This window comes from Lissotriton vulgaris, chromosome 2_1, assembly GCF_964263255.1.
Source record: "Lissotriton vulgaris chromosome 2_1, aLisVul1.2, whole genome shotgun sequence".
Lineage (NCBI taxonomy): Eukaryota > Metazoa > Chordata > Amphibia > Caudata > Salamandridae > Lissotriton > Lissotriton vulgaris.
In genome coordinates, this window is record NC_141687.1 from 308,639,811 (window position 1) to 308,655,474 (window position 15,664).

General features: G+C 46.1%; 1 protein-coding gene across 1 annotated transcript in view; it reads right to left on the bottom strand.

Moving 5' to 3' along the window:
- The window catches only part of LOC147730242 (multidrug and toxin extrusion protein 2-like), an 832,471-nt gene that overhangs the window by 453,788 nt on the left and 363,019 nt on the right, over positions 1–15,664 (bottom strand). The window contains exon 11 of the mRNA XM_086955003.1: positions 15,425–15,533. Within this exon, the coding sequence (XP_086811129.1) occupies positions 15,425–15,533 (109 nt within the window). The remainder of the gene's footprint in view (positions 1–15,424; positions 15,534–15,664) is intronic.

Consider the following 15,664-nt stretch of genomic DNA (forward strand, 5'->3'; position numbering starts at 1 on the left):
GTCGTCAGCGTAAGATATCGTGCTGATGTTGAAGGATGTGATGAGTTCTATCAGGGGGGTCATATAGAGATTGAACAACACGGGGCTCAGGCTTGAGCCTTGTGGTACCCCTGTTTTTATGGTTTTTTCATCCGAGCAGTATTTTCCTAGCACGGTTACTTGTCTCCTATGGTTTAGGAAGTTTTTCAACCATTCGAGGACGGTTCCTGCTAGCCCTGACTCTGTCGTATCAGGCGTATCACTGATAGAATTAGGTGAGCCCTTCCAGGGAAGGCGGGAGGGTTGCATGTGAATCTATGAAAGACTCACAGGTAAATTACAGGTAAGTAACGCATTTCTTATCCAGTATTATGGGTGTCTTTCATAGATTCACATGCCTGAATCAGAGTTTCAAGCAATGCACAAAGCACATTTTGGATGGTACAGTATATGCAAGTCATTAGATAATAACATATCAAGCGACTAATAGGAGCATATAGTTGTAAGCAATAAATACCTTCAAATTGCACAATAGAGAAATGTGCGTACATGAGAAGGATGGAGGGATGAAAGAAGGCTCACCTCTAGTGAAACAGATGACGAAGCACTGCTTGTCCCACCGCAGCATCCTTCATAAGCTCCATGTCCAGGCAGTAATGCCTAGTGAAGGTATGTGGCGACTTCCATGTTGCCGCTCTGCAAATGTCAATGACAGGCACACCTGCGAAAAGTGCCATGGATGTGGACATCGCCCTAGTAGAATGGGCTCGTACTTTAGAGTGCAGGGGAGGTCCTGCTTGTTCATGACAAAAAGAAATAGCTGCCGAAATCCAGCTGGAAAAGTGCTGTTTAGTGAGCGGAAGACCTTTCCTGGGCTTGCTGTAAGCCACTAATGGCTGATTTGACTTTCTGAAAGTCTTTGTCTTGTCGATATAACATTTTAAACACCGCTTGAGATCCAATGAATGCAACGACCTTTCCGCTGCAGTACTGGGATTTGGAAACAAGGAACGCAAAACCACAGGCTCATTGAGATGGAAATCCGATGGGACTTTTGGAATAAACTTCGGATTTGTCCGCAAAATCACTCTGTCTTGTTTAAATTGCAGAAAGGGATCCTGAATCGAGAAAGCTTGCAGCTCACTCACCCGCCTCGCGGAGGTGAGCGCAAGTAGGAGAGCTGTCTTCCAAGAGAGATATTTCAGGTCAGCCCGGTGCACCAGCTCAAAGGGATGCTTCATGAGCTGATTAAGGACTGTATTAAGGTGCCAGGTAGGTGGCAACGTTTTCACCGGAGGGAAAGTCCTGTATAATCCTTTCAAAAATTGTTTGATCAGTCTGTGAGACCAGAGAGTAGGACCTGCTGAAGATCTCTTGTAACGGGATATTGCAGCCAAGTGGACCCTGATGGAGGAGTGAGCAAGGCCTGACGTTGCCAAGTGGAGAAGATAAGGCAAAACTTTTTCCGGAGAGGAAGAGTAAGGGTGCATTCTTCGATCTTTACACCAGATGCAAAACCTCTTCCATTTCAAAGAGTATGTTTTATTGGTGCTATGTGCTCGTGCTCGAGCTAGGATGGCTCTACAGTCTGGTGGAATATTCAAATTCTGAAGCTCTCTGAACTCAGGAGCCAGGAGGCTAAACTGAGAGATGCCAGATTCGGATGCTGGACTTGCTGGTTGCTCATCGTGAGCAGATATGGACACTGTTTCAGGCGGATCTGTGGCTACAAAGATAGGCGGTGGAGTTCCGTGAACCAATGTTGACGTGGCCAAGTTGGGGCTATTGAAATGAGAGTACAAGGCTCCGCCTTCAATTTCCTGAGGACTCTGGGAAGCATCGGGAATGGTGGAAAGGCGTACGCAAAGACGTTGCACCATGCGATTCGAAAATGCATTCCCGAGAGAACCTGACTGGGGACGCTAACTTGCGAAGTGTGGGCATTTGGCGTTGGATCTTGTGGCAAATAGGTCGGTCTGTGGAGTGCCCCATCGCGAGAAGATTTGGTTGAGGATCTCCTGATCCAGTTCCCACTCGTGCGATGTTGTCTTTTGTTTGCTCAATGAGTTGGCGAGTACATTGTCCATGCCTGGGACGTACTCCGCCCGAAGAGATACCTTGTTTGTGATTAGCCAGTTCCAGATCCTTTGCAACTCATGAGAGAGTGTCAGTGGGCACGTCCCTCCCTGCTTGTTGAGGTAGTGCATCGTTGTAGTGTTGTCTATCCGGACGAGCACAAGGGAATTCTTAATTCTTGGAAGGAAAGCCTGAAGGGCCAGGAAGACTGCCCGCAGTTCGAGGAGATTGATATGAAGCCCTTTCTCCAAGGGAGACCACTTCCCGCTTATCCGCAGCTCTTGCAGAAAAGCTCCCCAACCTTCCAAGGAGGCGTCTGTTGTGATAATATGAGGAGCAGCTGGAAGTAGGAATGTCAAGCCTTGATAAAGAATCCGAGATGAAATCCAACATTGCAGGGCTCTGACTATCTGGGGAGTCACTTTCTTTTTTTTTTTTTAAACTTTATTGTGCATTTAAATATGATTACACACGCGGGCCTACAACCACAGGGGCCGGCCGGCCGCTAGCAAAAGTAGAGGCAATCATTGCATACCACAGCTCCTTCGCCGACATCCCTGAGGTCCGGCAGCCATGCAGGATAAGAGTCGTAGCAACACAGGATCAAGCCATGATAAAGTATTATTTTGTTTTTTATAAAAGAAAATGAGAAATAAAAAGGAAAAAGAAAAACAAACAAGTCTCAAGGAATAGGACATTGTATACGAAATTGTGCTCGTACAGGAGGGACCCTCATTTGCAAAGTTGAGCCAACTAGTAGGTGGTGGAGGGGGTCAGGGGAGCCAGTGGGTAGGTCAAAAATGTGTTACAAAGTTTAAACTAGACACGGAATGTCGGATCAGGAGGAGGAGATGTCTGGATTGTTCTCGAACGGGGGTGTACAAATGTCCCCTCGATAGGCGTTCCACTGGCTCCAGATTTTGGTCCACGCCCCCGGCTTGCCCCATGCCAAATACACAGTCTTCTCTCTAAACATGCACTAAACCATATTCTCCTTCCATACTGACACAGTGGGCGGCCGCCGCGAACCCCATAACTGTGCGATATCTTGCTTGGCGATCATGTTCCCAAGGGTCACCCACAGGGTCTGAGCAACATTATAATCATTCGGCTCCCACACATTCAACAGACATCGCCGGGCTTCAGGCAGAAGAGCAACTCCGGTAACACACTCCATCACTGCATGCACACGATTCCAAAACACCGTCACCTCCGGGCACTCCCAAATAATATGGAGGAAAGTAGCACTCATTCCACATCCACGCCTACATAACCCATCAGAAGAAAAATCCATAGAGACCAGACGAGGACCGGTGACATACACACAATGGAGAATCTTAAGTTGGACGAGACGGAGACGGGCAGTAATGGCCACCTCCTTAGGTGAAGATAATGCAGACTGCCAGTCTTCATCGTTCAGCTCCAGCCCATCCCCAATCCAGACTTCCCGGAGACGTACAAGGAGATCTGCCCGATTATTGATCAACTTCTTATATATTAGTGAAATCGTACTATCAGGCAGATAACCATCGAGCACACGATCTTCCAGCGGGAAGGACTCAGGGATATCGGCATCGACGGGGAAAACCGAGGTCAAGGCATGTCGAACCTGTGCATATCTAAAAAACTCCCTGTCACTCAACTTCTATTCATTCTGCAATGTCTCAAAAGACTTAACTGCACCCTTAGCCCAGAGGTTGCCCACTCTGCTGATGCCAATCATATCCCATTTTTCAAAACCTTTCGTTGTCCAGAGACATCCTAATCTCTCAGACGCATACAAAGGAGTCGCGCGCGTCAGTCGATTCTTCCAACCCAGGGCAGCATTGTGTCACACCAGACTCGCACAGCAATCCTAGTGGGACCTGTCAGATTTCTCCCTGCCACCTTGGAGTAAAGTGCCCTATTGTAATTCCCACCCAGCAACTGATACTTGTCCATCTCAAATGCAGGGTTTGGGCTGGGTGCATACATTGCGTGGTTAATCGCGCTCAACTGAGAGGCCCAATAATATCGCCTGATATCCGGGAGCGGCATGTCCCTGTCATACCAGGGGAGGGTTAGCTTGGCGAGAGCGATTCTTTCACGTCCGTCCCAGATAAGCCGCCTCTGCAAGTTCTCCACCTCCCGGAAATAGCTTGCCGGGATGACATCGAGTGAGTTCTGAAGTGCATACAGAAAACGTGGCAGGGACATCATTTTAAAGAGCGCGGCACGACCGAGCGGCGACAGTGGCAATCTACGCCAACGAACCACGTCGAGCTTCAACCTCCGGAGAGGGGGGAGCAAGTTGTGTTCCTAGCGAACAGCAGGGTCCATTGATATAAAAATCCCCAAATATTTGAATCCCGTCTGCGAGACCTGGATTGGTAATCTACGAGGCAAGGGGGGAAAGATCACCCGAAATTACATAGACGCAGGATTTAGTCCAATTGATAACTAGACCCGAGTTCTTGCCAAACGAGGTGAGAACATTGAACAAAACATTAAGCGATTTTCGGGGGGAGGTGAGGTATAATAGGATATCGTCAGCGTAAAGCGAGATCCGGTCTTCAAAATCTGGAGTCCACTGAATACCCTTTATCGAAGGCTCCCATCGGAGCCAAGCTGCAAGAGGCTCTAAGGCAAGCGCAGACAGCAGGGGAGACAACGGGCAACCCTGTCTCGTACCCCTCCCAAGAGTAAATGAATCAGATACTCGGCCATTAACGACCACCTGAGCCAGCGGTTCCTCGTATATAAGTCTCACCCATCCGATAAACTCAGAACCGAAACCGAATTTCGCGAGGGCGGCCCAGAGGTACGGCCATTCTATAGTATCAAATGCCATTGTGGCGTCCAAGGAAGCTAAGATGGCCGGCTCTTGAAGAGACCCCGCCTTTGCGAGGACACCATGCAAACGCCGCAAGTTGAGTGCGGTGTTACGATGCAGTATAAAACCAGATTGGCCCGGATGGATCAGGTCCCCAATCACCGTAATCAGCCGATTAGCCAAAACTTTAGCTAGTATTTTAGGTTCAGCGCTCAACAGGGAGAAGGGGCTGTACGAACAGCAACGATCCCGAGGCTTTCCCTCCTTAGGAATTACCACAATTATAGCTAAACCCTGATCACAAGGGAGGGAGCCAAGGTCTCGCGACTCCAGGAACATATCTCGAAGATACAGTTCGACTTTATCGGGCGCAATTTGTATAATTCGATGGGTAGACCGTTCGGGCCCATGGCCTACCAGAGCGAACGGAACGAATGGTGATTGCAATTTCATCTGCAGACAATGGAGCATCCATTAGGTCTCGGTCAGCCTCTGATAGACGTGGCAGCGCAGTATCACGTAGCAACAAAAGAGAGTCTTCCTCATCCCTATCAGAGACAGGTGAATACACTGTACGAAAATAGTCTGCAAAACACTCCGCTATATCACTCGGATCAGTCACACACTCTCGATTCAAATTCTGAATCACGGGGACCACACGATTCACCCTTTCTTTCTTATCTAGCCACGCAATCAATTTACCCGCCTTGTCCCCCACATCGTACAATCTGCCCTGTTGCTCCCTGTGCATTATTTTGGCAGCATCAGTGACAAGGGACCTATAATCCAACGGTTTCAAACCAATGGCGTGGAGTTTATCATGAGTAACGCTAGATTCCAAGTCACTCTCCAGCTCGATTATGTCTGCCTCAAGACGCAGAACTTCTTGATTCTTAGCTTTCTTGGCTTCAGAAATCAAGGACCAGGCATGCCCACGAATGACAGTCTTGAAGGCCTCCCATAGCGACACAGAAGAGGACACAGACCCCTCGTTTTCAAGGAAATAGTGATCCAGGGACTTTATCAAACTAGCACGGGTCTTGGGATTACGTAAATACCAGGGGCTTATGGGAGCGACTCGCCCTGCACTACACACTCCAGTATCCATACAGAGCCATAATGGGGAATGGTCTGAAATGCCCCGGGCAAGGTGTCTGATCTCTCTGACAAAAGGGGACTGTGCCGCCGGCATGAGAACGTAATCAAGTCTGGAAAGACTTCCATGTGCCCCAGAGTGAAAGGTGTATTGTCTCTGTGTTGGGTGCATCAACCTCCAGCAGTCCACCAAACCAAAAGTCTCCAAAAAACCACTAAGCCATGACTGGGACTTAGGAAGATCTCTGGGGGGGGTGACGGTCTAAAGTACCAGTAACAACATAATTAAAGTCCCCGCCCATAACCAGAGTACCATCAGGGAGTCCCAGCATTACTCGCCCAATATCTGAAAAGGTGGAGGTCTGCAGACCCGGCGGAACATATACAGTAAGCAAGGAAACAGTCCTACCCTCCCATCTACCAGTGAGGGTGGCGTAGCGCCCCCTGTCGTCAAGGATTACATCATCTATCTCCAGTGGGAGAGAGGACCGAACAAGAATGCCAACACCCCTATAACCAATGGTGAAACCAGAGTGTTCAACAAGATGGTAACCCCACCTATTCATGGCATGACACGTATTTCCCACCAGATGCGTTTCCTGTAAAAGAACAACATCAGGGGACAGGCGACGCAAGAATTGCAGCACCACTCCCCGTATTATTCTATCACCCAACCCATTGACATTCCAAGATATTAGCCTCAACCAACTACCCCCCATCATAACAAGAGGTGTAGAACTCACCCCACAAAGAGCACAGTATTCGAGTCATAGAAAAGGACAATACGTTGCCTTGAAAAAGGAAAACAAACCCACAAACACTCGCCCCAGCCCCCAACCAACTCCCATTACAACTCACCCCACCCTGCACCCGACTAAAAAGCCACCCCAACTTGCAGTGTGCCTGTCGCCCTACCATTACCCCAATCTACAAAAAGACCCTGGAGGAGGAAGGAGACCCATCACCCCCGCCACCCTCGAGTAGACAACAATAAATACAACAATGGTAAAATTATAGAACCCAGCTGCAAGGAGTAAAGTGTTCGGAAATCAGGGACCGCGTCGTCACTTCTGTTCTGGCACGCCACCCTCGGCGCCACCAGGGCGCTCAGTTCAGTCGTTCCGGGCAGGCAGAGAATTCAGCCAGTCACTCACACTCTCTGGCCGATCAAAGAAAAATGTCCAGTCCTCGTACTCGATACGAAGTCTAGTAGGAAACAACATAGCATATTTTAGGCCCAAGTCTAGAAGTCTTCGCTTCACACCCTGAAAACCCATCCTTTGCCTCTGGACGAGCTGAGTGAAGACCGGCTAAAAGTGGACTGTAGCGTTGTCGAATTTTACCGGGCCGCTCACCCTCGAAGCCTGCAGGATAGCATCCCGGTCCCTGAAATGAAAGAGCTTGGCAATGATAGGCCTCGGAGGGGTGCCCGGCCTCGGCTTTCCACCCGAAACACTGTGGGCACGCTCCACTGCAAAGAACTTGCTCAGTCCAGTAGGGGCAAGATGGTTCAAAACGAGGTCCTCCACCAGGAGGTCCATCGAAGGATTCTCAGGGTTTTCCGGGACACCTATGATGCGGATGTTGTTGCGTTTTGCCCTATTCTCAAAATCCTCCAGTCGATGAGACATAAGATCGTTGGTTGAGTTCAGATTGCCGATGTCCGTTTGAAGGTCCGACACATTGGCCGTAAGGCTAGAAGTCTTCAAATCCAATGATTTCACTTACTCGTTAGTTTTAGACAAGTCGGCTCTGATCAAGGTGACGTCTATGGCAACTGTGTCGATTTTATGAGCCAGAGCCTCATACTGTTGGCCGATGGTCGCCTTCATATTGGCAATGGCGCTCATGACATCTTGAAGAGACAGTTCAGTAGGTGCAGTTGAATCTTAATTGGCGTCCTCCGAGGTACGGTTGGCGCCACCGGGGGACCCTTTAGGTTGGGTATACCGATCCATGATATTGGTTTGGACCGGTCACCCGCGATTGGGCGCCTTAGTTTTCCGTTTCTCTGTGTCGGCCCTAGCCTCCATACTGGGAGATATGCCCCCGGAGGGGCCCGTGAGATCTGGTGAAAATGGCCGCCTGCAGGCAAATCACCAAAAGTCTACAAAAGTAGGCTTGTGTGGCCAAGGTGACAAGGCAGTTCGACACGGAAGCATAGAGGATAGGAGGCACACACTGAGAAGACAGAGCCTGGACGGATCTCCGACAGAACGGAACAGTCCCACAGTCAGACAATGCCAGGACACGAAAGTGAAACCGAAAGTTAATGCAGGGCTACTGGGGGAAGACCCCTCAGCCGTTGTTGTTCAACTTCGTCCCGGCGTGCCAACTTGCCAAGTCCCCGGCTTACCGCAAGGCGTGCCTCAAAAGTTCGGAGAAACATAACTTCGGTTCCCAAAGTCCAAATCAAAATTTTCAAAGAGCAAAAGTTTCAGCTGAGGTTCATCTTCAATAACCCATCTGAAACACAGTGAGGAATCAGGAGGATACACGATGACATCATCCCCAGGAGGGACTTGAAAAGGCGGACCATCAAGGCCTTCTTTGAAGCCACTAGAACAGCTAGTGCCAGAAGCTTGTTCTTCCTCTCTTGGGTTGGGAAAGCATTCTTCGAACGCGTGTCCAGGGTTGCACCTAGGAAATTGATGCACTGAGAAGGTTGCAGGACTGATTTTTCCTGATTGAGTGCGAGACCCAAACAATGAAAAAGCCGTAGACAGGCGTCAGAAGACCGTGATGTGTCTTCTAAGGATGGAGCCTTGATCAGCCAGACATCCAGATACGGTAAGACTTTGTGATGGCGCTTCCGGAGATATGCCGCCACTGGGGAGAGACATTTCGTGAAGATGCGAGGTGCAGACTTGAGCCCAAGGGCAGGACGAGAAATTGAAAGTGTCTGCCTGCTACTGCAAATCTTAAATATTTTTTGTGATTCCTGTGAATCGGGATACGGAGTAAGCGTCCTGAAGGTCTAGGGACGTCATAAAATCTTCCTCTTCCAGTAGTTGTAGACCCTCCTGGATCGTCACCATGCGAAACAACTGCTTATTCAGGAATTTGTTGAGAGCCCTGAGGTCCAAAATCGGTCTCCACTTATTCTCTTTTTTCTGCATCAAAAAGAAGGGAGAATAAAATCCCTTTCCCCTTTGAGATGGAGGTATTTCCTCTATTGCTCCTTTTTGGAGCATAATAGAGATCTTTCGCAGAAGCAGCCGTACATTTTTGTGATGCATTGGGCGGGGAGGAGTTTGGGGAGGGATTTGCATGAATTCCATAGAATGGCTGAATTGCACTAATTGAAGGACCCAACGGTCCGTGGTAATCTTTTTCCAATTTTTTAAGAAGTGGGAAATCTTTCCTCCAATTTTTAATAAGTGAAATGAAGTCTGGACTGGCTGAAGAAACATATCATTGTCTACGTCCGTTGTTCTTTTGCTGTCCTTTACCTCGAAAGGACGACTTGCCATAAGAAGATTGCAGACTCTGTTGTTGGCGATGTTGATATTGGGGTGACTTTGGCCTGAAGAGTATGAAGACCTGTATTGGAAATTTCCTTTTTAGGAAGACTGCCCTCTTCCTCAAGATCCACGAAAGGACTGCTTCTTGTACTGGAGACTGCCCAAAGCTCTTGTAGTGTCTGTGTCCTTTTTTATATTCTGTAGTGCTTCATCAATTTTAGAGCCGAATAGTAACTGGCCATCATGGGGCATGTCCAATATCTTCGTTTGCACCTCAGGACGGAATGAAGTTGCTTTCAGCCACCCCTGGCGTCGCAAGACTGCTGCTCCAGCCAACTGGCGTAACCCTGTCGTAGCGATATCCATCGCACAGTCTATTATTTCTGACGCTGATGTTTCACCATCTAGGAAAATCTTCTTCACCTACTCTTTGGATGTATCTGGTAACTCTGACAGATATGGGGCTATATCCGCCCATACTTGCCTCTTATAGAGTCCCAAAAAGCGCTAAGGCATTTCACCGTCATCGCTGACATTGAGGAAAACATTTTCCCAATGTTGTCCAATCTTCTTCCTTTCTTATCAGGAGGAGCCAATAAAGGGGCCGAAGGATTCCTGGAGTTCTTCTGGGCCACCTGTTTTACCACTGAATCCGGTTTGGGATGTCCTGTCAAACAGGCCGGTGCAGTATCAGGCGCTCTATACTTTTTGTCCAACCGAGGTATCACTGGAGGTACAGAGGAGGGATTCTGCATGATTTTAACGCCCTGGCTCCATAGACAATCGATAATAGGTATTGACCTAATTGATTTTTTGAGAGGTTCTTTGAAGTCATACAAAAAGCAGTCTTGTTCTTGAGAGACCATCGAGATCTTAAAACATTGAACAGCCCTCTCAACCACATTCTGGAACCCTCCAATGTCGCCTGGTGGTGAATCAGCGGGCGCGGGCACTGGAGATGCAGGGGAGGGAATGACAGTCATCCCAGTCATCATGTACGGATTGAGTATCCTGCAGCTCTCCCTCTTCCTGTTCATCTTCTCCTTCCTCATCATAAGTTGGAGGATGTGGTAAATAAAATCTCTCCGGCTGAATATTCAAGGGTGGAGGCCGTGGTCTTGGAGACAGAGTTACTGTGGCAGGCAGAGGATCTGGAGACTCTGGAAACATCTGTTTATAATCCTGAATGAGGTAACGCAAATCTGTAACTAAAGATGCTGGAAGACAAACCATAGGAGTAGGTGGCGGATGATATACCGCCTCCTGATCTGAGCTCTGACATTTCACATGAAGCTCCGAAGGGCTTGTCGCCATCTGGAACATGTCACCCTCTTCTGAATCTTCCTCCTGGAGGAGACATGCTGGAGGAATTGGTTCAACCCGGCTTGGTGATGTTAACGACGGCGTCAGCGCCCTTTTTGTGATTTTTAGGCGTACGCATGTCGCTTGTAGGCCAGAATCCATCATCGTCGACAAGCCCTGACGGTGTGATCGTCGACGGTGGAGCGTCGACAGTTGTAATAGTCGGTGGAGTCATCGTCGACGGGGCCGCAGTCGACGGCAGAGATATTCCTTCGTCGACTGTATTTGTCGACGAGCCCTTCGTCGACGATGCTTTCGGCGATGGTGTTGAAGTCGACGATATTGGCTTCGTTGTCGAGGTAGTCGCCGATGCGGTCGTCGACTAGGTCAGTGCCGACGGGGTGTTCGACGACAACGGTATTTTCCTGATGGCTATAGTCGACGACAAAGCCTTACCTGCCGTCGACGATGGGGGTCGAAGTCGTCGACTAGGATAATGACGACGATGCCGTCGATGTAGAAACAGTCGTCGTCGACATAGATACATATGAAGCTGCAGACACGGCTTTCTTAGACGATGAAGATGTTGTCGACGATATCGTCGTCTGGCTTCTTGAAGGTGTGAACTTCCTTCACAGAAGTGTTCTTAGCCAGAACCTCTGAAGACTTCTTTGATGTCTTCTTTTGAGGAGGAGCCGTAGGGTTAGGAGAAGCCACCCTTGGTCTCTTCAGAGATAATTTTGAAGAGACTGAAGAACCTTCACTTTCCTCAGAGGAATCAAGGTGGTTTCTGTCTTTCAGTCTCTGGAGCCAAATTAAAAGGCGTCCTTCATGGTCCTTGAGGGTTTTAGTGGAAAAGGTACGACATACCTTGCAGTCCTTCGCAGAATGGTCTGGATACAGGCAATGTAGGCAGTGTTTATGCTGGTCATCAATATGTAGCCTTTTCTTTCCACAAGAACCACAGGCTCTAAAAAGACCCTTTTTTGGTGTGTCAGCCATATTATAGAGCAGTCACTGAAGAAAACAGGAGAAAAATATCCCAGAACATTGGAAACCAGTTGTGAAGAAACAAACCTGTACAGAGCTCAGAGGAGACTCCCGTAGCACAACGTGCGGTAGAAAATCTGAGGGACTGAGGCTCCTTCCAGGAGGGTTCTAGAGGGAGGTGACGGCTGATTGGCTCTTTTCTAGAGTTTGGTCCTTTGTACAAAAGTACATAGATATGTTAATAATGTGAGGCATAAAGGCCTATTTCTCTATATGTCTATAGGACATTACTTTATTTATGTACCGGGGACTCCCATTCCAACGACGGGGAATGATTCGGGCATGTGAATCTATGTAAGACACCCATAATACTGGATAAAAATTAAGCTACTGAAAATGTTTGAGATGGACAAGGGTAGCAGTACCAGCAGGTATGGCAATACAATAAGCAATACGAGCATTACTGAGAGCAATCTTTTGGTGGCAGATGTAGGTCTTATGAGAGATCTGATAGCGTTACAGGAGGAGGGAGAGAGTGAAACTTATCAAATCTGTTCTAGCCACTGAATTAACTATCCTAAGTGTGCGGGAAGAAATGGGTGCTACCTTTAAATTCAAGTCGAAAATTGTCCCACAAACACTCTATGATAAGAAACCTTCAATGAGATCATAATCAGAGCGCTAAAACCTATATGGAATAGGGTCACCAGAGGTAAAATTGGTAGAGGTAACAAGAATCGTTGTACCCTCTACTACCAATCGTCACTGTACCCTCTGCTGCCTGCAAAGCATCCACCAAACGTCTAAAAAAAGAACCTCCTTATCCTTCTAAACAGCCCTCAACAGTCTCTATGGACCTTCTACTAGAAGAGATTTGCGTTCTACGTCCCTTTGTAGAAGAAACAAACGAACTACAGATTCTAACGGAATGATGGTCAAGATTAGAAGAAAGAATCACCACAGTGGAGCACAATATTGAATCTCTATGTTCATCCTGTACTAAGGTACAAGCTCTTCCATCTCCGGTGACGTCGCTTCAGAAGCAAGTATAAATCTTGAAAACAGGAACAGACTAAACAATCTTCGAATATACGGTCTATCGGAGGGGGCAGAAGGCTCTATCTCTTTCTTCAAATAATTCCTTCCAACAATACTTAATTTACCAGAGGGCACCCTTCTTAACATTCAGCGCGCCCATAGACTAGGCCCTACACTTGCAGGGACTTCCAATATAAGAAAACCGAGAGGGGTCATCTTATATTTTCTGGAATATACTGACTAGCTTAAGATCTTGTTTAGACGGGTCATTCAAACGAATTTCATGGTCAGGTAACCTTCTATATGGCCTCATCCCCTCCTACTCTTTATGGGTTTTAGAATATGTAGGTATGATCTTCTTTCTTCTTTTATTCTATTATTCTTTCTTCTAATATTGTTCACATTAACTTACCTTTTCTTTAAGCCAACATTGTTCCCCTTCTTTATTCCAGTCTCCTATCACAATCGCCATTCTCTATTATCTCCCTATTCCTAGCTCAAACCTTTGAGTTTCAATGTCAATATATTGGTACTCAAGTTACACGCTTTCTTTAATATTGTTTGCATTATTGTTGGGTCATTCCATTATTTACTTTATATTCACATTTTAGGTCATTAAAACATTTTACTTGCAATACCAAAGGCTTAAACTCCATCAAAAGACAGCAAGTTTGATCAGATTTATCTAAATTCGATGTTAGTATAGCTTTATTGCAGGAATACCATCTTAAAAAGACTATCAAGGAGGTTAATACGAAGGATCTATATCTAATGTTTACACAAAAAATGAGTAATAGTGAAATAGAATTTCTTGATGTAATGGTACAAGTAGAGGAGCATAAATTAAGAACGATATTGCATAGAAAGCGGACAGTGGGTAACAGTACCGTACATGCTCAGAGCTTCCACCCCCATTCTCTCATCAGAGAGAGTTTTTCAGAGCCAGGAGACTAGGTACCACTGAGAAGGAGTATGAGCGAACTGAGAAGGAAATGAGTGACCGATTCAAACAGAGGGTGCACGTTAGAAATTCCATCTGACAGCAACAGAGAGGTAGAAAAATCAGGAAGGAAGAAGATTGTTTAACAGATTTAAAAGAGAAAGGGGACACAACACAGATTCCTAACAACATTTACACTTGTAGATGAGGTCTGCATGGAAAAGACACTGGCATTTAGTCCACAGTAACCCTTTATAGGAGACAAATTTGGGTGACGCTCAATGATTAGTTATAAAAGCGCAGCATCAATGAGAGATCAATTAGTTAAAGGTGATGTGAACCGAACACAAAAGAGTGGCGCATGGTTGAAAGATAAAGAAGGTTCTGTAAGGTGTACGAGATGCAAAGCCTGCAGACAAAGAGAGAATAGAACCTCATAAGACACTATATGCAGGAAGAGTATTACTATTAAAGAAAGAATAACTTGTAAAATTGGTTTTGTAGTATAGATGTTGGAATGTCCTTGCACTAAGAAATATATAGGGAGCACAACTTTACCTCTTCATAAAAGAATCTTGCAGCACCTGAGGGCAATAAAGAACATGGACTTAACTTATGCAATGGCTAAACATTTTGGCAAAGAGCATGGAAGGAATTAAACAGAACCGTGTTACAGGGGTTTAATACACGTATCCAAACGTTGGTGGGGAGGCCGTAGGAGTTGGAGCTGTTGAGACTGGAAGCTAGACTGTTTATAGAAATGGACAGAAAAGAGCCCAGCGGCTGAATGCTGCGGAGAAATTATACCGATTTCTATCAAAATTGTCTGCTGTTTGACGAGCTGCCTCATGTTTTTAACCTGACAGTAGACGTTAAATGCACTTTGAAATGTATTCACTGCTTTTGATTATCTTTTCTTTTCTAGATTGGGGCACTAAGAGTAGCACCGGTAGGCAGATGCATTACCCACTGGGGTGATATGGTGACCTATTAACTCAGGACAGAAATCAAACCTCCGGTATGAGCAATTTGCAAGACTTAGTCTTCATTTGATATTTTGGAATTTAATATGTTTTCTTAAATGGAAGTACGAGAAGCACGAGAAGGAATAGCTATTATCAAGAACTGAATTAGTACATTATATTTAGCACATTTTGCCTACTAAAAGATGGCGGATAGGTGAAATGAACGAATGTCCCGTCTTTCAAGTTAAGAGGTAATATTCTTTGTAGTGTGTTATGTGACTCGCAGTTCTATAAATCCAACTGGGAACTTAAATGCAGAGCATTCACAACATCATTTGTCGTGGATAAGGCTCGGACCAGCCAAAACGGGTTAATCACATCTTCTGCATAATTAAATATGCTTGAAACTGCTGTCGGAGTGTCATTAATTTTGTTACATTTGATGTCAAATATATATTCATTTTAGTTTGCAAGTTCTAATCTTTTGGTAACTTTTATTAATTTAAATTAGTCAACATTTTTTAAATTGATATATTGTACAATATTAACATTTTAATATAATTACAATATTTTGTCACACTATTTTTGCCTTTGCTTTGTAGTCAATATTTTGTCCTCTACCTACAAAGTTATTTTTGACCCGAAATGTTTTGTCAGACAATCTTAAAATATAAGCAACACTTTAAAAAAACCAGACTGTGAAAATGGGAAATGATAATTGTGAAGCTCAGTGGCCTGAAAGTCAAACTCATGAAGGACTCACCTGTGCACAGCAAAGCTATACTGGCTGATCTTTTTGCTTGCTGAATATTACCAGCTCCAAGAGCGTTTCCTACCCTGACACTTCCAGCCACACTAAAGCCAGCAGGCACCTAAAATCCAACAAAACAAGAGAATTAATCTATTTCCAATTTTTTGACACTTTCAATACAACATTTCCAACAGAAAATTTCTCTACTGTAGATTTTGGTATACGATCCTGAAGGGAAGGAGAATAACTGGG